The following is a 23,278-nucleotide window of genomic DNA, read 5'->3' as shown; positions in this document are numbered from 1 at the left end:
ACTTGGCGTTACACTCTCCAGTTTCATCCATGTTGTCCCAAATGACAAGATTTCCTCTTTTTTTTTTAAGATTTATTTATTTATTTATACAAGCTCTGGGTACAGCCAGAAGCGCGGGAGGGTGAGAGAATTCACCAGAGACAGAGCGGGGAACAGAACAGGCAGACTTGACGAAATACACTGCCGAGGGGAGCAGCAAGCAGCAGGAGAGGTCTGGGCGCCATGTGGGACCCTTGCCGGCGGCCAGGGATCGAACAGCCGCTGCAGAGGCTGCGGGCAGCTTTGCAGCCCAGCACTCAACTGCTGCGCCACCAGGGGAGGCTCTCTTTTTTTCTTTTTAAGGATAAATAATATTCCATTGTATCTAGGGATGTGGAAATAGTTATACACATATACATAAATATCACTGTTCCTAATTGTGACTCAATTCTGATTCTCTATACTCAGAGATAGTATCAGATCCCACAGGCTAAGGGGTCCATCTTTGAAGACAGCCCCCAACAGCAGAGGGCCGAGTCTCACAGACTTCTCCACCCTACCTCATCCCAATTCAGATGATAGTCACAAACCCAGGTTGTTACCTATAATTCTGATCAACTGGTTATAAATCAGAAGTTCCTACACTCTCCCTCTTGGCATTGATTAATTTGCTGGAGCAGCTCACAGGACTCAGAAACATTTTAGTTACTAAGTCACCATTGTATTTTATTAGAAAGGAACAACCAGATGCAAGACATGGATGGGGCAAGATACCCCACCCTCCCTTGAATTTCCTATGTTATCCAGCTCGGTCCTTTGGGTTTTTATGGAGGTCATATCCCAAAGGCATGATTGATTAAGTCATTGCTCATTGGTGATTTATTCACTCTTCCTGGATGACAGGGGAGCTGTGACAGAAAGTTCCAACCCTTTAATTCCAAAGCGGCTTCCTCTGGTGACCAGTTCCCACCAGAGAACTAGAGACATTCCAAAAGCTACCTCATTAATGTGAGAAAAGACAGCTTTATCACTCTCAATTTAAGAAACTCCAAACTTTAGGAGGTCTGTGCCAAAAATAGAATACAGACCAAATATATGTGTGTGTGTGTGTATAAAATCTATCTTATTGTAAATCACAACATCACAGTAAGGAGGTGAGGGTTTTTTAGAGTAATGTAAAAGAATGACATTAGTGGAACAAGTGGCTCCATAAGTGAAGCTGTTTTAAAATAGGAGCTAGAGTAGCCCCCTCAGAGGTATTGCTTGTTCATTTTGAACCCTAAAGCTGGGCCAAAATTCCTCCTCTGACTGGGACAAATAGCAGTTATTTGACAATTGTTTGAGAAATCAGCAGAACAGATATCCTGATCACAAGGTTTAATGATTATGAACTTTTCTTTAAAGAAAGAATCAGTATAGCCAATTATGTATGTATAGCCAAGAGTTACCTAAGCTTGTCAGCACCAACAGAATATTTCTTTCAGTCCTTTTGATTTTCCTCCTCCATGTCTCACAACAATCCCTATATCCATGACACTGGTAGCCTTCATTACATTTCTTTGCTATTCCCCAACAAATGCATCTCTACTTTCTCTAAAGTTCAATTTCTTTGTTCTTTTATTCTTAAACTCCAGTCACTCCTTGCCTGCCCCATTCTGGAGGCCTCTTTTCAATCTTGCAGGGGGTGGAGGTGTGTGCTGGGGGCTGTCTCAAGACTTCTTTCTGGGGTCTGGGAGCAGGGCCTCTCAGTCCACCCCTCAGCTTTCCAGCTGGGGGAGCACTGCCCAGCACCTGGTTGGCTCCCAGCCTGGGTTGTCCATGGGTGGGATCAGTCTGAGGGGCCCTGGACTCGCTCCCAGTGACAACAGGCCCATGAGTTACATTCGGATAGCAACTTATTACTCGGTATGTTTCCAAATATTGCATGGGAAGCACATACACTTAAAAAAAATTCCTTGAACATTGAAAACCAACCTGGTATCCCACCCTCAGTTTTTATGTGCTAGCTTTTATCGATTATTTGCAAACTCCAGGTGGGCAGTCTGTCTGGTACGCCTAATGATAGCTGTGCTGAGGTGTAACAGCACAGTGCCAGTACCCGAGGGGAGCTCACAAAAGCTTACGAATGAAAGAAGGAAACAATATATCCTTCCCCCAGCCCCTCAGGTGTAGTCCCCACAGAGTTCCCTTCACGCAAGCACCCGTGCACCATCACCTCAGTCCCCTGTGCACCACCCTCCCCACCTTGTTTAAAAATGAACAATGGGGCCTCCCCTGGTGGCATAGCAGTTGAGCGCTGGCCTGCAAAGCTGCCTGCAGCCTCTACAGCGCCAGTTCGATCCCCCGGCGAGGGTCCCACATGGGGCGCTGACCTCTCCTGCCGCCCGCTGCTCCCCTCAGCAGTGTACTTCGGTCCTTCTGCCTGCTCTGCTCCCCGCTCTGGCTCTGGTGAATTCTCTCACCCTCCCCCCAACGCTTCTGACTGTACCCAGTGCTTGTATAAATAAATAAATAAATCCTTAAAAAAAGAAAAAAAGTAATAAAATTAAAAAAATAAAAATGAACAATGACGTAAAAAATTAAAAAAATAATAAAAACAAAAAGAAGGAAAGAAGGAAAGATTAAAGAAAACAATGAGCCTTAGACTAGCACGGGGGCGAACCCCGGTGCGGGGCCGGAAGAAGACTGGGCCAGGCGGGGCGCATCCCCCAGTGGGGCGCCCCAGCACGTGGGCGCCTTAGCTTCGCGGGGACTACACAGGGGCGCGCCGAGGCGCGAGGCCAGGGGCGGCGCCGCGTGAGGTCACGGGCGGCGCCTCGCGACGTCATCACGCCGCGCCGGCGGCGTCGCGGGGCTTCGGGGCGGCCGGCTCGCGTTCGCTGTTGAGGGGACGGGCGGCTTCTGGTCGGCGCGGCCCGGCGCAGGCCGCCTGCGGAGCGCGCGGGGTCCCGCCAGCGCCCCGAGGTCCTCTGCCCGGTCCGAGGCCGCCAGCCGCAGGCCTGGCCGCCCCGCCGCGGGGCGAGCTTCTCCTCAGGGCTATGTCGCGGCCGAGCAGCGTCTCCCCGCGGCCGCCGGCGCCCGGGGCCGGGGCCGGGGGCGGGGGCGCGGCGAGTGTCCGCGGGGGCGGCGGCCGGGCCAAGGGGCTGAAGGACATCCGCATCGACGAGGAGGTGAAGATCGCCGTCAACATCGCCCTGGAGCGCTTCCGCTACGGGGACCAGCGAGGTGAGGTGCCCGCCGGCGCCCCGGCTCCCCTCAGACCCGCGCCCGCCGAGGGAGGGGCTGCCTCAGAGAAGGGGGGCGCGGGCTGGGCGGCCCCCCGGGGTCCGCTCGCGCCGGCTTCTCTGGCCAACCTGGGCTGTGGAGGAGCGCCGGGCACGCCGCGGGTCGGCAGGTGCAGCACACCTGGCGGGCGGCACAGGTGAGAGAGTTGGGTTGCTCCCGCGCAGGGGGCCGGTCGCCTTCCTTTGGGCGGCAAAGCCGCAGCTTTCAGGTATTGGTGAGCCTCGGTTTTTTGGTTTTTTTTTTTTTTTTTGGAAGGGGTTGTGATGGCCTCGACCTAGTCATGTTTAAGCTGCAGAAGTAGAAGGGAATGTGGTAAGTGGCCCTGGCAACACGTCGTGCTTTGATGCTTGGTAGCCTCCCGCTTGAAACAAGAAATCATTAAAAAACATGAAACCTCGTGAAGTGTTTGAAACGTTTTCCATGACGCTTGCCATTAGAAAACTTCTCCAGGATAATAGTGCAGAACCCAAAAAAAATCACAATCAGCAAACAGCTATGAACCAGAGACACACTATGGGGAGGCGGGGCGGGGAAAGGAGGGATGGGGTCAAAATAAGGGGGTGCAATTGTATGGGGAATATAAAAATTTAAAAAAAAATTTAAAAATGCAGAACCAGCAGCCGCCCCAGGTGGGGATCCGCCTGGAGAGTGTGTTCAGGGCGCCTTCTGACTCGCTGGCCCTGTTGAATAGAGGCGCCCTCGCTGCAGCAGCTCACAGGCTCTAACGGAGTGACCTGGTCCCAGGGACTCTGAACTTACGTTAAAGGCAAAATTTGAGCAACATGCACTAGCACATCTAGTCCCAGACAGTGAAATAAGAATTAGATGCAGCTTTGACGGCAAAGACTAGGGTGTTTCATGTTGCTCATTCCTAATGCTTGTGCATTTCTTATCATTGGAAGAAAAAATTGTTTTCAGCAAGTAAGCAAGCTCTGTTTCAGACAGTAAAATGTGTTCCTCAGTCTGCAACCAACTCAAGATTCCAGCACAGATAAGTGCAGTAATCTTTGGTGAACATTAAAGTCTTTATCACATTTTCGTTTAGTTTTATCAGTGTCCTTTAGTAGACTTTCAGTAGTTAATATCTCTTTTTCACAAAATACAATAATAAATTTGATTATATGCATCTGATTTTTTTAGTATTTTACATCTTTGTATGTATACTGAAGTATCTTGAAAGAAAATCGCCTATTCCCAAAAAACTTTGTGTGTTTTTTCCCATGTAGAAATGGAATTTCCTTCTTCTTTGACCAGTACTGAAAGAGCCTTTATTCATCGATTGAGTCAATCTCTTGGTTTGGTCTCTAAAAGTAAAGGGTAAGCTCATAGCTTTTTAATTTTTTTTAATTTTTTTTTTTTTTTTTAATAGAGGCATGCTTTTATTTATTTATTTGTTTGTTTGTTTTGTTTATACATGCACTGGGTACAGTCAGAAGCACGGGAGGGTGGTAGAATTCACCAGAGCCAGAGCGGGGAGCAGAGCAGGCAGAAGGACCGAAGTACACTGCTGAGGGGAGCAGCGGGCGGCAGGAGAGGTCTGCGCGCCATGTGGGACCCTCCTCCGGTGGCCGGGGAGCAGCCGGGGATCGAACCAGCGCTGCAGAGGCCGCGGGCAGCTTCGCAACCCAGCGCTCAACCGCTGCGCCACCGGGGAGGCCCATAGCTTTTCTTATTTTTTAAAAAAAAAAAATGCATTTACCAAAAAAAGGAGAAATGTTTCTGACTACATTTAGATAGTTGTTATTGTTTTAGGTTGACATGCATATTATAGTTTATGTACACACTATAAGTCATTACTAAACTCAGCTGTTTACTGCCCCCAGCTCCCTTTTATTGTGTTCTCTAGGAGCAAAAAGAAAAGACAGTAATTTTTAAGATGTGAAAAAAAATAGTTTAAAATTGAAATTGATTGCTTTAGAAAACTGTATTTTCAGATGGTGAATATTTTTTAGGATCAATTAGCTACAATTATTTATACAACTTACCTCCTTTATGTTATTGTACTGTAACCTATTAATTGTTTTCTGTTCTACCAAGTCAAAATCTGATCAGTAGAAATGATTCAATAAAACAAAAAGGAGAAAATAGTAGATCTATTTGAGGGTCACGGATCCAATTGGGGGAAAAGGTCACTTGAGACTTCCATGTTGAATTGTTAAAAGTAGGGCTATTTCATTTGGCACGTAAGGATGGTGGAATTGATGCAATGTTTTTCAGTATTGGTGCTGCTGACATTTTGGGCTGGTTGTGTGCATTATAGGATGTTTAGCAGTGTAACTAGCTTCTCCCCCCACTGGATGCCGGTGACACTTGTACCTCCAGTTATAATAGTCAAAAATCACTCTAGACATTGCCAAAATGTTCCAGGGAAGCAAAATTGTCCTTGGTGAGAACCACAGAAGGTGGGGAAATCATCATTTATGCTTACCAGTTTTTAGGTTAAGAGGGAAAACAAAATTTTAGTAAGTAAAAATATTAATGAATAAATAGTATTAAAGTCCTGAGACGAAAGTGGTTACTAGAGAAATCTCTTACATCAAAATGCCCACCACAGTGATTCCATTGCTTATTGGGACAGGGGATTTGGCCTAGGTGAATGTGCATTTTAAACAGTAAATTTCTGGGCATGCATGCTATTGGAGTCCACTGGAAAAATAGAATATTGCACTTGAAAATAAAAGTGGTGTACAGGGTCACAATCCTTTATCTAAAAACAGCTGGGGTAGCTATTTTTGAGATTCAGAATTTCCGTATTTTAGAAAGGTTATATTTGCTATAGATTGTATAATATCCCTAATATGGTATAGTTATCACCCTTGATTGCATTAATATTTCTGCTGGAAAATGTCTGAATATTCACATTCAAATAAATGCAGACAGCAGATAGCCTCATATCAGTTTAATCAGACTTTGCTGCCAAAGAAACTTACTGCAAAGTTATAGAATCGTCCAATTTTCAGAACTGTTTGAGTTTTAGAGTTGCAGGACCTCCACTGAAAAGGTGTTAGGAATGTACAATTCTGTACTTACATCATTTCTATGCTTGAATGGATTTTGAACCCTAACAGCGACTTTAGAAGTGACCATTGTAAATTACTCTTAAGCCAAGCAGTCAACTAGAATAGAGTACCCCTATGCTCTTCAGTTCAGTAGCATGATCACTTAGGGGATGGTTCAGAATGGAGAAACATCCGTGGAAGTGCAGAGCTAATAAGAAGGAAAAAGGCTAATTAGGAAGAAAAAGGCTAATAAGAAGGAAAAAAAAAAAAGCTAATAAGGAAAATGTTTCTCAATGGAGAAACATTGAGGAGACAGAGAAAGGAAAAAGGAAAGAAATGCAAGGTAATCTGCCTTCTACTCCAGTTTCTAAGACCTCTAATCATCCATAAACCCTCTGCTTATGAAACATGCTAGTTCTTTCCCTCCCCCTTTTTATCTTCGAACAGACTTACTACAATGTTTATCTACTGGTACTTGTCATTTTCAAATGCCTTTCCTTGTTTGCACATAGATAAAGAACTAAGTCACTTTGAATATGCTTCTCAAGTTCGTTCTTTTCCTTTATATGAGACTTCATACCTGATTTATATTTCATGTTTTTTTTTCCCCTATTTATCCTTGAGTGAAGATTTTTTTTTTACCACCTAGCATTAACTTCATTAGCTTAACAAGTTAATTTTTCTGCATTTCTTTCTTTTTTCTTTTTTTCATTATGGTTCTTTAATACATGGTTGAGAGGAAACCTAGATTCAATTCCAGGTATCTTATAGCCTTATTCTCTAGCTTTAATCATTTCCATTAATTTTAAAGGCCTAATTTCTTAAATGTAAAATGTGATCTGGTTGTTTTACTTAAGACTCGGTGATTCTGGAATTTTATTTTGAGCTTTGTACAAGGTTTTTAAGAATGAGATTCCAGGCTTACTGTATGATGAAGTTTTTTGCTGATGACTTTCTCCATTTCTTTCTTTCAAAATGAAGCCATGTGTGTTGGATTTGATATTTCAACTCCTCTCAGGGATTTGAATTTACTTTGCAATTATTTATTATCATTGCTTATCTTTTGGTGAAAATACTCATGTCGGCGTAAAGCGCCCATTTTGTGTTCTTCAGTATAACCGAAAGTTTTCTTTCAAATTATAGCCATTTTCCCATACAGAAATTTCACCTTCTTATAATGTGTTTCCTTTTCTCCTCAACTGAGTGCATTTTGAGTCCTAAGAGTGTACTTTTCTAAGTCCTTGACTTATCCATGAACAGAACAAGGCCACTTTCCTATCCTTTTTCTACATCAGTCAGAATAAATGTACAAAATAAAGTTTGTTTAAAAGTTGTGAGAAAGTATAAAATATCTAAAAGAAGGTTTTCTGGTACAGGTCTCTTCTCCTGTGATTGCTGATGTCACTGCTTAATAGGGCTCCGAGAACTCCACTTACCCTACCCAGGGGGCTCTACTCTTTTAAGAAAGCCCCCATTTTCAGATTTGGGTTACTGCCACCCTAACTTCTTCCCTAGAAGGCTGCATACTGTAGTCCTCTTCTCTTCTCCTAGCTAAAATTGGAAAAGTGAATAAAAAATTATAAACTCTTAGTGAGTTTTTAGATAGTCTTTGAAAATAAACACCCTATGGTACCCAATAGTAATAATAACAGCAGCTAACATTTGTTAAATGCTCTTGTGTGACAGACATTGTATAGGTGCTTTAATTAGATTATCATTTAATCTTCCTAGTAGTCTTATATGATGTATCTTCTTATTAACATTTGCTTTCTATAAAACAAATAAGGTAACTCAAGCTTAAAGAGGTTAAATAATTTTTCCAAGGTACAGGTAGCTGGTGGGAGAGCCAGATTTGAAAATAGTGTTTAGCTGATGATTTTTGATGTTCACAGTGAGTTCATAACAATGCCTGGGGGCTTGAGAAAAAACAGAAATTTGAGATAGGTGTCATTTCTGACTTGCTTTTAGTTCATTAAGTCACAAAAAGTTTAAATTACCATAAACATTGTAACCTTGACAAGATAGTGACTGTTGAGTTACAAAGTTAACTAGTTGGTTTACTAATTTCTAGATAATCATTTTTGAAAGTATAAATTAGTATCATGCAAAGTAATACATTTGTAATTCTGTGTTACAGTTTCACGGAGAAGATGATTTGGAGTTAGGTTTTTGCATATCTGCTTAACAGAAATATAAATTAGGGTGATAGGAAATTAACTGTTTACCAGGCATCAAATGAATATGTTATTTTTTCTAGAGACATTTGCTCCTTGGTGGTTGTGATCTTTTTAAGTAGTCATTTTGAATTTGGGCTCTTGAGGTGAAATTTTAAACCGTTCTGTTTGGAAAGTAGGGAACAGTGACACATGGTTGTGTATTTGCATTAAATAGTTCAGTAGCAGGCTGTGTAACATCAGGTCGATGTTACCTTTCTGCTCCAACATTTGTGTTCGAACTAAATTCACTGTTATAAATAGCAATGGCTAAGTTAAGTACTCACTTCTACTTTCTGTGAGTTACTTTATTCATAAATGCTACATTATTATTAGGATTTGAAATGTTAGGAAGGTTGCAGTCTGACCCACTATTTGAGTTGTGGGCTTATTCATTTGGGAGTATATTTTTCTTCAAGTTGTAAACCCTGCTTCTTAGCATAGCATCTGGCATATACTAGGTGCTCAATGAATATGTGAATGAATGTAAATAAGTAATAAAGGAATGAATGAAGAAAATTAGTTGTGGGTGAAATAAAGCAAATCTTGACTGAGATGATTTTAAAGAAATCAAATCTTGGAGCTGGTAGAAATATTAGAGAGCTTTAAAGTAACTAATAAATATCATAGAATTAACATGATTTATTTTTGGTCATGTAGCTAGTTGATTGAAAGATTAATGCCAGCTGAACATAAGTCTCTTGACTCTCCCTTTGGGGCTCATTTCAGCCTATTTTCCTGCTTTCTGGTGTTGGAGGAGGGAAAAATGATTGGGGCTAAAATGTACTGAAGCTTCAGGAAGGTTCATAGGAAAGGAACCTGGTATAGAGATCATCCCTATCCAATAATTCTGATTTACCAGGGGAAAAACTAAAATTCAGTCAGGTTGAATTTTCATTATTTCATCACTAAGTACTTGTTAAGTGGAGGTGACAATTTTGAGCTTATGGTTAATTAAAGCATTCATTCAATCTGGAGTTTCCAGAAAGGAAAAATCTTGGTAAATTGAAAGCCTCACTTAGAAGACTTAGATAACTAAGACTATATAAGTTAATCCCCAGTTTTATGTCATTCATACAGTGAAGAGACTTGAAAAATTCAAGTCTTAGGAAAATTGCATTTGAAATTTGAAAAATTCAAATCTTAGGAAATTTACAATAATTTTCATTGTATTTGTGGCTTTGTTGCTCATTTTTATGATAGTGACATTAACAAATGGTAAAACATTTTATGAAATATTTGGGTAATTAAAAAAAAACACGTGGCATTTGTTCCTGACTATAATTACAATCATAACGTTCATTTTTTTTAGTGTTTTCTCTGATAATGTTTTTTAATATGTATTATCTTATTTAATCATATAAAGTTCTATAAGACAGGCATTACATTATTGTAGGCTCAGAACTATTAAATGATTCACTTATGGTCCCATTGCTAGTCAGTGTTAGAGCAGGGATCCAAATCCAGGTTAGTAAACTTTCAGAGCCTGACTCTTCACAGGTTAACATTGTACTAGATTATAGACATATGTCATTAAATCATTCAAAACATATTTGAGGTCTTCCTATGTATATTACATTTTATTTCATACTTTTGGAGCCATAAAAGACATAGTAAGTCCTAGACCAGTGAAAGATACAAACCTGTATCAGTTAACATCAGAGCTGTTATAACTCATCACTGTAAAATTGAAAGCAAGAACAAGAAACTTTGAAAACTTTCTTTTTTCCTCCCTGAATATGTAACTGAAATACTAATAATGCCAATTTATGCTTTTCTGGTCCAACCACTATACTTGACTCTCTTAAACAGGTTTTCATGGGAGTGTAATATTACCAGCATACTGTGGAAACATTTAGTGGGATGTATTATTCTGAACAGTGAGCCATTATTTTTCCACTATTAATTTTAGATTCTGTTCAGATTGCTTTTCTCCCCCTATTTGCTTCCCAGCGTGTATTAACTGGTGATGTTTCATCCACCATGAAGTATGCTAAGAGAAACTAACACTAATGGTAAGTAAGCCTTTTTTGCTGTTTTTGAAATGGATTTGCAGCATTTTAGAATTTTAATTGAAAAGGGGCTTGTGGCCACCTAGCACCAAACAGACCTCTTCTCTGAATTTTTTGGGATTTCTCAGCATCTTATCCCAAAATACTTTGATTTTTTTCGATGTTTTGCTTGAGACCTGTTTTCTAAGTAGGCATACATCATATGTGGAAAAAAAATGACTATATATAGTAAATAAATGATTTTTATTAATATTCAGAAAGGGAGCAAATAGATACCTAACTGTGAAGAAGAAAGATGGATCAGAAACAGCTCATGCAATGATGACCTGTAATTTGACTCATAATACAAAACATGCTGTTAGGAGCCTAATTCAAAGATTTCCTGTCACCAATAAAGAGCGTACTGAACTTCTGCCTAAAACAGAAAGAGGAAATGTGTTTGCAGTTGAAGCTGGTATGTATTTTCTGGGGTGCTTCCTTGTTTACCCTATTTACCATTTTAAATTTATTTTATTCCATTTGAAATTTCTTTTTAAAAGCTAAGATGAAATACAATTGCTCAGTATGAATAGTGTGTTAGAAATGATTAAGAGTTGTGAGAAGTTTGGAATGAAATGCAGTAGTAAGACATTTTGTGAAGTTAGACAAGTTTTTTTAAGGGTTATAGTAATAACTATCATGTTGAACACTTACAATATACTAGACAGTGTGTTGCCCTCTCTGTATAGAGCCATATAGCCATCTATGCAAGGTAAGAATTTACCTATTTCACAGGTAAAGAAACTGGGGCTAAGAGAAGATAAACTATTTGTTCAAGACCACTCATCCAGCCATTAAACTGCAGGGCTGGGATTTGACTCCAGGATCTGTACTTCACATCTAATGTGTTACTTTGCCAAGACATATTAGTGAGATTTAGAGCTGGTGCTTAGCTTCTAGTAAAAACAAGACACAGTCTTCATACATTAACTTGTTCAAAGGTAGATAAATAAAATGTTAAGGTTTTAAAATGAAGTTGTTTTATTTTGGAGAAGTGACTACTCTAGGGAAAACATTATTTTGTTAATTATAGTGACAGAGTTTGTATATATTTTCCATTTTCTGCTGGAGTAGGTTTGCAGAATGTAGAAAACACTTGGTTTACATGCCAAGGAATTTAAGTTTTAAATACACGCACAGAATATTTTTATGAAGAATATAAACTATATCATATCTTTTCTTTATTCCTGTCTGCTTAACTAAATGCAGATGTTGACTAAAAAGTTCAATTCAAAAATTTGTTGAGCATTTAGGACATTATATTTACAATTATTCTGTGTGTTTATATAATCTTACATGTAGTTATATATAAGGCACACTGTTCCCTACTATAAAATCTTGATTTTTGTGTCTGAATATTATTTTGCGATAACAGAATTGTGTTTTGCTTTTAGTAGTTATTAAATGATTGATATATGTTCATTTTTAAACATTATGCACCAGAAGTACTTTTGAGAAATTTGATTTCTACACTTGATCTTAGCCAAAAGGCCAAGAAGTGATAGAAATTTGATTTCTAATTGATAGTGAAATTCATAACATGCTGGAAGACTTTTAAGTATATAGAAATACAAAGGTTGAGACATTGCTCACTTCATGTAGACTGAGTACAAAAGAAACACTTGAAAGGAATTTCATTAGAAATTACTCATCTTTCAAAACTTTTTAAAAAACATTGACTATAAATTCTTTTTTTCTTTTGTTCATTTTCCAAGAAAACCGGGAAATGAGCAAGACAAGTGGACGACTCAACAATGGCATACCTCAGATTCCAGTGAAAAGAGGAGAATCCGAATTTGATTCTTTCAGGCAGTCTCTGCCAGTGTATGAGAAACAAGAAGAAATTGTTAAAATAATTAAGGAAAATAAAGTAGTTCTGATTGTAGGAGAAACTGGGTCTGGGAAGACTACACAGGTATGTTTCATCTTTTTGTTTATAGAAGAAAAGAATATTTTGTCCCATGAAATAGTTGTTTTTTATTAAATTAACACTGCATGTATTTTAACAAAAAACAAAAAAATGATTATTGGTTATTAATGATTATTGATTAATTATTAATGACTACTTCAGAAAATATTATTAGTGGGAATTAGTTTTGAAAATATATAGACCCGCAGTGTTTTAACATACTTACTTTTAAACTAGTACATTGAGCTTGCTTTGAGTGAGAGTTTTGGGTAATTTACGTCTTGGAATATGGACTTTGACCTTTGTTTCAGATTCTGCTTTGCTCATTTATTTGATAGGAATTTTTAGTTTAGTTTAGTTTTACAATCTCTCTGAGCTCGTGTTCATTTATAAAGTAGAATAATTGTGCAGCTGTTGAAGTTTAGAGATAATATCTGTAAAGTGCCTAGCATAGAGTTTCATACATAGCAACTGAATTAAAAGCAGTATTAGTAACTAACAATGGTGATAGAAAGTTGACTAGTAGGTGGAATTAATATGACAGGCTTGATTTGGATGTTTAGAATCAAATTACTTCATTATTATGAAATTTTACTCAGAGGGTGACAGGTTAGAAATAAAGATAGCATGATGATATGAGCTTTTCTTTATGTTTAACATATTAGTATGTTAAAATGGTAGCATTATTTGCTTTTGATAGTGGATCATATATAATAGTGTAATTTTACATTTTGTTCTTTTTTGAACATATAAATATACTTTGGACTTGTACTTACAGCTTCCTGTGGTTAGATTTATTGGTTTAAACTTGGTCACTAGTTAATGCAAGGTAGTAGAGAATGGTGTAACATTCACCAATTATATGCTTGTAGGACTTAACCATTGTCACAGAAGTGTAAATCTTTATCTGAATATATTTTACTTAACTAAATATATTTTCCATGTCAGTACCTAAAGATATAACTTATGTTTAATAGAAGGTTTTATTTTATTTTATTTTTTTAAAGATTTATTTATGTATTTATACAAGCACTGGGTACAGTCAGAAGCGCGGGAGGGTGAGAGAATTCACCAGAGCCAGAGCAGGGAGCAGAGCAGGCAGAAGGACCGAAGTACACTGCTGAGGGGAGCAGCAGGTGGCGGGAGAGGTCTGCTCACCATGTGGGACTCTTCTCCGGTGGCCGGGGAGTAGCCGGGGATCGAACTGGCGCTGCAGAGGCTGTGGGCAGCTTCGCAATCCAACACTCAACCGCTGTGCCACCGGGGAGGACCGAAATAGTTTTGTTTTTTTTTGGGGGGGGGGGTTAAGATTTTGTTTTATTTATACAAGAACTGGGGTACAGGTTAGAGGCGCAGGAGGGTGAGAGGGTTCACCAGAGACAGAGCGGGGAGCAGAACAGGCAGATGACCGAAAAACACTGCTGAGGGGAGCAGCGGGCGAGACAGAAGTCTGCTTTGCATGTGGGATTCTTCCTGGCCGGCCGGGATCGAACCTGCGCTGTGGGGGCTGTGGACAGCTTCACAGTGAGGCACTCAACCGCCTGCGCCACCAGGGAGGCCCTAGAAATAGTTTTTAAAAATAACAATTTACTGTGTATTGGGCTATTTAAACCTCTCAATAACCCCAAGAAACACAGATTTTTTATTATCTCTTTTTACAGATGAAGAATAAAAACTGAAACTTAAACCTTCATCTCCTCATGTTTACAGTGAGGAAGTGGCCAGAACGGGAAACTTGTTCTTGTATTGTACTTAATTTTTCATATTATATGCTAGTATTTCTTTGATAATTTGTGGAATTGCTGGATCAAGACTGTGGCAGTTAGAATTTTAGTGGCTGGGTTAACTAGTTATTGTCTATTAACTGAAAAAAAGAGTAACTGTATATAAATAGTTTTGAAAGTTTCTATGGGCAACAAGGAAAATATATATTTATTTCCACCTTTATCAGTCTGATAAGCATAACTATCTTTTGCATTTCCTTGAGTCCTAAAAGAGTGACTTATCTGTTCTTTTGCTTATTACCTATTATGTTTTATAAATTTCTTATTTATATCTGACCTTTTTTTAAGATTGATTTATGCATACAAGAACTGGGGTGTAGGCCAGAGCCAGGGAGTGGGGCGCTGAGAGGATACACCAGAGACAGACTGGGGAGCAGAACAGGCAAATTTACTGAAATACAGTGCTGCGGGGAGCAGCAGACTAGACAGGAGAGGTCTGTTGTGCCATGTTGGTCAGCTCCCTGGCCAGGGATCAAACTCCTGCTGCAGTGGCTGCCAATAACTTGATAGTGCTGAGACTTAACCCTTTGCACTATCAAGGCGGCCTCTCTGACTTTTCTTTTCTCATAATCATCTTAGATTTAAATTTAATAGTTTTTTATTTATTATGAATAATACTTGCCTCTTGCTAGATAATCTTAAAAGTAATCTATCCCATTCTTTGTTTGCTTTTTAATTTTGCTTATGGGATCTTGCTTAGTAGTTTTTACATTTTATTTAATCAAATCTAAGATTTTGAGATATGCAAAAAAGTCAATTCCTGCCCCAAGATTAAAAAAATGTTTTCCAGTAAATTCTGTATTCTAATACTATTATATTTATAGTTTGAAAAATTCATCTGGAATTCATTTTATTGTTATATCAGGTAGAAGTCTTTATTCTTTTTTTTTTTTTTTAAGATTTATTTATTTTTATACAAGAGCTGGGATACAGGCCAGAGGCGCGGGAAGGTAAGAGGATTCACCAGAGACAGAGTGGAGAGCAGAACAGGCAGATGACCGAAATACGCTGCTGAGGGGAGCAGTGGGTGAGACAGGAGAGGTCTGCTGCACCATGTGGGAATCTCCCTGGCCGACTAGGAATCGAACCTGCGCTGCAGAGGGTGCACACAGCTTCACAGCCACAGCGCTGCACTCAACCCTCTGTGCCACTGGGGAGGCCCAGAAATCTTTATTCTTCTTTATAATATATAGTCCCAATGTAACTTTAATTATCTTTCCCCCCTATAAAAGGTACCACTTTTAATCAAATACTAAGTTTCTATAGCACTGAGTAGTATCGAGGTCTGTTTATGAAGTTTTTGCTCTGTATCTTTAATGATCTGTTCCTCCACCAGGATCCTGTTTTTGTAATTTTATAATATGTAGTACAATAGTTCTTCTCGTTGTCTTCTCTTTTTCCGTATTTCTTAGCAGTTTATGTGCATTTGTGCTACTGTCAGTAGTCAAGTAAGAAAAAAAATCAGAGGCTAAGATATGCATGAAAAGATCCTCTAGCTCATAGTTAAATAAGTTATGTTTTCAACTATTACATTTTTGACTATGAATTAAAAATTTATGGTGGTACTTATGGGGGAAAACAACATCTTCTGTTGATAGGTGTATAGGTTGTTTTTGAGGGTAATTTGATAAGTTTTCTATCCAAATTAAATTTGTATTGACTTTGACCCTTATTTATCTTTGTAAAAGTAGGTGAAGGTAGTCACTATAGCAGTGTTCATAAGAACATCAATACCAAACCTATAAAACTGGAAATTTTCTAATGCTTCATCATCTTTGTTAAATCACAGCACGTTCAAAAGATGGGATATGCAGCTATTGAAATGGGTTATTTACTGTAGATGGGATACTTTTTAAGTGAAATCTGCACATTATGAGCATTAAGAATAGTAATCCTTTTGTCTGAATTAAAAACCTCTTTCTATGCAGAAATATTCTGAATTGCGTAAACATTTTTTTTCCCTGAAAAAGTTCATAAGAAACTTAACAATAGTTACTTTTTTGAAGAGGACTATTGATAGGGATGGGAAACATGTTTACTTTTTATTTTAGATCTTAATGACAGGTTTAATTATAAAAAAGTGTCTGTGATCCTGGTATTAATTTTTTTTGTTGTTTTCTTTATTCACTATGTAAAAAGTCTCAATGGAATTTTGATTGTTGTTTCATTAACTTTATAGAATGATTTGGGGAGAATTAAAATTTTCACAGTATTGATTATTCTCATCTAAAAATATCATTTTTATGTATTCATAGTTTTTTTTTGTAGCATTTTAAATTTTTTAATGTAAGCCTCAGCTATTTCTTTATATTTTTTGATATTTTAGTTTTAGTTTTTGTCATGAAGACTGTTCAAAATTATGTTTTGTAGCTGACTATTAGCAGTTAGGTGAAGTTTGTTGATTTTATGATTCTTCCTAGACATGTTACAGAACTTCTTTAGTTCTAATGGTTTTTCATTTGCTTTGTTTATATTTTTTGGTTATGCGGTCATGTCATTTTATAATATTTTAAAATTTTCCCTTCAGATTCCTCAGTTCCTTTTAGATGATTGTTTTAAGAATGGTATTCCTTGCCGTATATTTTGTACTCAACCAAGACGATTAGCAGCTATTGCTGTGGCTGAAAGAGTTGCTGCGGAAAGAAGAGAAAGAATTGGTCAAACCATTGGATATCAGATCCGTTTAGAAAGCAGGTAAAGATATTTCTTCTATAGCTGATCTTCTGTCATTCTTAGAACAAACTAAATATTTATATTCTACTAAATATAGAGAATGTATTAATTAAAAAGTTAGATGACCATTTTGTTTCAAGTAAGTTTATGGTAGGAAATTGAGATCATTATGAAGTTACTGAGATTTTGAGTAAATAGGAGTTCCAGGGCCTCCCCGGTGGCACAACAGGTTGATTGCAGCACTGTGAAGCTGTCCACAGCCTCTGCAGCACGGGTTTGATTCCCGGCCAGCCAGGGAGATTCCCACATGGCACAGCAGAACTCTCCTGTCGAGCCCGCTGCTCCCCTCAGCAGAGCTTTTGATCTTTCTGTCTGTTCTCCTCCCCGCTCTGTCTCTGGTGAATCCTCTCACCCTACCGCGCCTCTGTCCTGTACCCCAGCTATTGTATAAATTAACAAAAAAGAAAAAAAAGGAGTTCTAGCCATAAATAACAAATCTCATTTCATAGTTTCATGATTAAGTGCAGTTATTTTACCTCATTGAGCCTCATTTTCCTCCTCTGTAAAATGGGACTAATAAAAACATCTAGAGCACAAGTTTGATGATGAAATTTATAGTAAGTACTTGATAAATGTTAGTGAATAAATTTATTATTGGTAGTACTGGTAGTACTTCTAGTGTTATTTCTTTGCTTTCAGGATTTTGAATGTAGTGTTAAACTCTCGTTTATGATATGTTTTTTATCAAACAAACAGTGTTTAAGGTTTTATTTCATATAACTTTATAAAGCATACATACCAGTAGATTATTATTTTAGTAACATTTAATAAAGTACTTCTGAGACTAGTGTTTAATGTGATTTTATTTCAATTACATAAAGATTTGTAATTGGGAACCTTTTATTTTTATATTTTTTACAAAGGGTTTCTCCAAAGACACTTCTGACATTTTGTACTAATGGGGTATTGCTTCGTACATTGATGGCAGGAGATAGTACATTGTCAACTGTGACACATGTTATTGTGGTAAGAATTTTGCTAAATTCACCATAACTCAGGATTGCTTAAAATTGAAATATGTAAATACGTTTTTAGAATAGGGTGTAAGAAGCAGTTTTTTTAAACAAGCTATAATAAATTATTTTTCATTGTCTGCAATTATTGGAAATAAATGTTTTGTATTAAATAAAGGTATTCTTATCAGAATGAGAAAAAACAAAGTAATTTTTCAAAAAGTGCCTTTTATTTGTGGTTATAACATTCTCAAGAAAAATGTCTTTATAATTTCTACTATCTTAATTCTCACCTGAATTTAGAGAAAACCTTCTACTGAAATTTTTCTTTATCTTTTTGCTAATGTATCTAGCTAGTACTAGCATGGTTTTATAGGCAGTGGACCTTTGTGACTATTATATGCACAAATCTGAATGTGCATGCTATGAAAACTTCGGTGTTAATAAATAGGGAGTTTTGTTGAAGTTTATAAAGAGCTTCTCTAACATAGTTCATGTTAATCTAAGATCAAAGGTAAAAATAAAGTTGCTCTGACTAAAAAGAAAAGTGGTTTTGATATTTGATGAAAATGATAAAAGTTTTTTTTTTCTTCTTCACTTAGTCATCTGTTAGCTCTTTTAACTAATATTTATTTTCCATTTTATAGTCGTTTAACTTCATAGTTACGCTGCTAAATAACCTGGTTGCTAACGAAATGAGTAGATGAATGACTGCCTCATTAAAGAATTTTAAGCCCTTATCCAGTCTGTTTCAGAAAATATTAAAGTTTTTATGTTTGGTGTAAGCAGCTTTGGGAAATATAGCTTGTGAATTCAAGTCAAAGTTATACCTGAGTCCTGATACTAACAGAAGCATATTTATATTGATTTTGTATCTGTTAGAAATGTGTTAAACTTGACTTTATTATTCAGAACTTTGTTATAGTTTGTGGATTTCTGATCTTGCAGGAGAAAGGGTGGAGGAGACATTGCTTTGTTGCTTGTTGCAGTTCTTAATGTCTTATTATTTCTGAATTGCTCATAATTTAAAATTTCTATAAATACTGATTGGCTTTGTCCACTGTTTAAGTTAGTGTAATAGCTAGCAGCCACATAATTTTAAAGAATTGGTCATGTTTTGAAGAATTAGTCATGTTTTAATTACTCTGTGGTTTTATTTTTGTTTACTGCAGGATGAGGTACACGAAAGGGATCGATTCAGTGACTTTTTACTTACAAAGTTAAGAGACTTGTTGCAGAAGCACCCAACTTTGAAACTAATTCTTTCTAGTGCTGCCTTGGATGTAAATCTTTTTATAAGATACTTTGGAAGTTGTCCAGTGATATATAGTAAGTTAAATTACCAAATGTCTTCCAGGATTTTTATGAAAGCATACTTTTTTGGCATGGTTATATTTGCTATACTAGCAACTGGGGCAGATTCTAGAGGGCTTTCGTTTTGTTTCCTCTGAAGTATGTGTAGGTATCTATATTTTTGTACTTTCCTTCTCCTCCTTTGGTATTACGTAATGAGACCAGTTCTCTAGTCTTAAAAGAAAATGTTTTATTTTAATCTGCACTCCCTTCGAAATTTTGTCCTGTAGCTTCCCCTTTATTTCTAGATTCCTTGAAAGAGTAGTTCTTTTGCTCCCATGTTAACTGCCCATTTACTTCTAAATGTACTGACACTAATCATTTGCCCATTTCCTTTAATCAAAATAGATTGTGTTACCTATCTTTAAAAAATTGATGAATTCCTCATCAAAATTTGATAAAGTTGTATCTGTTCACCTTGATGAAATATTACATAAATAGGAGAAAAGTTCACAGTTGCCCTCTTTCCTTAAATTTCATGTCTTACTTTCCTGAGATTACTGGATGTTAAAATCTGATATATGTCCTTTCTCATCTTGTTCTTGCTTTCCCACACCTATGCAAGTATGTGTGTGTGTGTGTGTGTGTGTGTGTAGGGTTCAGTAGAAATGGGCTTAAAAAAATGAGCAAATGTCTTATATGTAATATTTTAACTTGCTTTATTCATGTGCTAGTACATAATGAATAGTCCTCCACTTCAGTGGCTCTAGGTATCATTCTTTAAGAAACAGCTTTAATATTTCATAGTATGAATGCACCATTATTTATTTTTCCATTTCTTTATTTTTGGATACTCGCATTGGTTATATTTCTTCTCTTTCCCCACTAAGATATAAATTTACTATTTAATAATAAAATTGTGTTCTTTAGTACAGGGAAGACCATTTGAAGTGAAAGAAATGTTTCTGGAAGACATTTTAAGAACTACTGGATATACAAACAAAGAAATGTTAAAATACAAAAAGGAAAAACAGCGAGGTAATCTCTTTATCAAACATATACAAGAAAATTACTATTGATACTTTTTATAGTATTCCGGTTTTATGACAGTTCCAGAAACACTTGAATGCATTTCTTTTGTGTATAATTGTGTAATACTGTATTAGAATACTGTCCCCAGTATACCTTCTACATCCTGGTTTATGTCCAAAAGTTGTTATCTAGAGAGAGGAATTGAAAGTGGAGGCCACTGAGAAGGTAGAGTGTATCTATATTCAGAAATTCAGCCACAGTTTTAAGATGGTACAGGAGGGTAGGTTATTTTCTACCCACAGCATATTTTACAGGGTGGAAGTAGAGTGCATGAGAGGGAATGAAGAGTAGCACGTGAGTAATAGCAGACTCCTTTTAATACAAGGGTCAAGATTTTCAAATATTAACATTGTTATAAATTGCATCTGTATTTTGAAGTTAGCATTATCTTTTATGACTATCTCAGCTTTTGAATTAGGGCTACAGTCCTTTTGCTTCTAAAACTGCATTATTTGTGACAAAAGATTTGGCTTCAAACTTGATTTTTTTGTTTACATAAATACTTTAATTCTTTGGAGTCTCCCCTTGAAAAAAATATTTAGCCATATCTGTCATAGTGCAGCATTGAATCATGCTATGTAAATTATAAAACTAAAAGTTTTGGAGATGAATGTTGTTTATAACTTTTTGTATATAATTTTTATTTGAAACAACTAGTGCGGTGATAGCATTTAATAAGTGGTTTTCTACAAAGCACTGTATGAATATTAGTTGTTAATTTAAGTAATATTTTATTGCTCAAGTACTAATTTTTAAATTATGGACTTACTAAGGGGTAAACTAGGAGATGAATATTTTTTTAAGATTATTTATTTATTTATGCAAGATTGATTGATTGATTGATTGATTTATACAAGCACTGGGCACAGGCAGAAGCGTGGGAGGGCGAGAGAATTCACCAGAGCCAGAGTGGGGAGCAGAGCAGGCAGAAGGACCAAAGTACACTGCTGAGGGGAGCAGCGGGCGGCAGGAGAGGTCTGCGCGCCATGCGGGACCCTCCTCCGGTGGCCGGGGAGCAGCTGGGGATCGTACCGGCGCTACAGAGGCTGCGGGCGGCTTCGCAACCCAGCGCTCAACCACTGCGCCACCGGGGAGGACTAAGAGATGAATTTTTAAAAGCAGTTTTGTGGGTACTTATGGTTCATCATACTACATTTTATTGAATGTTCCTAATTTTAAAAGTAGCTTACCTTTCAAAGTAAGGCCAACCTTTAAGTATTTTCAGAGTCATTTAATTTTTTAAACAAGGGGATATATTTCAAAAAGCAAAGAATTTTATCTACCTAGTCTTTTTTTCGGTAATAATTTAGAAGAGAAACAACAGAGCACACTTACTGAATGGTACACAGCTCAAGAAAATGCTTTCAAGCCTGAATCCCAAAGGCAGAGAACTGTTCCGAATGTGACTGAAGAGTATGATTTATTGGATGACGGTGGTGATGCTGTCTTCAGTCAGTTGGTAAGACATTCCTGATTTTACACTGGTAATTTGAATGAAAATTGTCTCTTTTAAAGGGTATTTTATGAGATTATAATTTTTGAAGTGTAATTCTTTAGAGTACATTTTTCACACAACGTTTTACATGCTTTTTGAAAATAATGCAACATCTTACATTGTTTCATTCAGTTTATAGTCAATATTTTTCTAAACTTTTTAAAGAAAATAGTTATGGATATTATGCATATGCTTGATATTTTATCATTTCAAAAATTTAGAACCTATCAACTAAACAATGTAAGATAGCTGAGTTAGGAGAAAGTTAAGGAAAAGACTCTTGTCCTATAGCAAATAGACAATACTAGTTGTTTCCGCAACCAGCTAGCTATGTGACTTTCTAAAATCATTACCTACTATTGAGGAATTTCTTCTCTTCTCCTTTTTGTTCTGTTACGTCGCAAAATCTTATACAAATGAAATATTTCATAGAAACCCATTCCGCTGATCATTCACTTTTTTTTTTTCCCCTTAACTCACATCTCCAGGTGATACCTGTGCTCTATTCAGTTCCATTGAAAACTGGAAGTACCTGCTTTTCTAGTCTTCTGGTTCTTACTGTCTTTCTGTTTTAAATTATTAAACATGCATTGGTGATTACTGTGATGCAAGTTATGGTGAAGAGTATGCATTTTTTAGAAGAATTTAATTTTTTTCAGCATGACAAGGTACATATGCTTGCATTATTCTAGTAATGCAAGAATATGACTAGCTTTTAAAGTTCTAATGCTTCCAAGTAAAAGGCATGTGCTTTTCAAAAATATTTTTATGAACATTAAAAATTATTAATTAACATGGGAAACACCCATATGGTTCTATGAAGAGCATTTCACCATGTAAATTATTAGCACTTAAGCCTGGAGGCACTTTCACCTACAAAATTGTTTTAAAGTTCTCTGCATTCACGCCTCTATCACTGGAGTTTCTACAGTACTTGCTCTGGGCTGGGGCCCAGCATCACTGTTGAAAAGATCCAAGTAATACTCCATCTGATGTGTGCTTGGGAGAGAAGCCACATGTACATTTTAGCAACTTCCTATCAGAAGAACAATGGATCATTTTTTGTTTTTTTCAGACAAACTCATTTTTAAATAAAAGATAAATCCAAGAACAACAGATGCAGATAGTATTGTGATAGTGTTGATGATGAGATGAGAAACCTTTATGTCTAAACAGTTGCTATATTACATGCTATATTACACTTGTTCTTTGCAAGGGAAAGTTAAGCTCTCAGGTAATTTATAGTATTTGCTTCTTTTGTTGTTAAAGACAGAAAAAGATGTGAATTGCCTTGAACCATGGTTAGTAAAGGAAATGGATGCTTGTCTTTCTGACATATGGCTGCATAAAGACGTTGATGCCTTTGCTCAGGTCTTTCATCTTATTTTAACTGAAAATGTTAGTGGTAAGTACAATTAAGTTTTTAATTACTTTACAGTTATTTATAGAAGAAATGTAGTAAATTCAAAGTATATGTTCTATATTTTTTGTT

At 37.1% G+C, this 23,278-nt stretch overlaps 1 protein-coding gene and 1 pseudogene across 1 annotated transcript in view; one reads left to right on the top strand and one right to left on the bottom strand.

The window, feature by feature from the left end:
• Positions 1-2,881: 2,881 nt before the first annotated feature.
• YTHDC2 (YTH N6-methyladenosine RNA binding protein C2) overlaps positions 2,882-23,278 on the top strand; it is a 55,266-nt gene continuing 34,869 nt past the window's right edge. Inside the window, exons 1-10 of the mRNA XM_037509499.2 lie at positions 2,882-3,204; positions 4,491-4,581; positions 10,746-10,942; positions 12,243-12,442; positions 16,748-16,914; positions 17,817-17,919; positions 19,079-19,235; positions 20,130-20,237; positions 21,602-21,750; positions 23,056-23,191. Coding sequence (XP_037365396.1) covers positions 3,018-3,204; positions 4,491-4,581; positions 10,746-10,942; positions 12,243-12,442; positions 16,748-16,914; positions 17,817-17,919; positions 19,079-19,235; positions 20,130-20,237; positions 21,602-21,750; positions 23,056-23,191 — 1,495 coding nt within the window. The 5' untranslated portion in view covers positions 2,882-3,017. The remainder of the gene's footprint in view (positions 3,205-4,490; positions 4,582-10,745; positions 10,943-12,242; positions 12,443-16,747; positions 16,915-17,816; positions 17,920-19,078; positions 19,236-20,129; positions 20,238-21,601; positions 21,751-23,055; positions 23,192-23,278) is intronic.
• On the bottom strand, positions 11,920-12,030 carry LOC119243891 (U2 spliceosomal RNA; annotated as a pseudogene).

Source organism: Talpa occidentalis, unplaced genomic scaffold, assembly GCF_014898055.3.
Source record: "Talpa occidentalis isolate TD23 unplaced genomic scaffold, MPIMG_talOcc4v2.1 talOcc4.13, whole genome shotgun sequence".
NCBI lineage: Eukaryota > Metazoa > Chordata > Mammalia > Eulipotyphla > Talpidae > Talpa > Talpa occidentalis.
The sequence above is the reverse complement of the archived record's forward strand: the minus strand, read 5'-3'. Positions and strand labels throughout refer to the sequence as shown.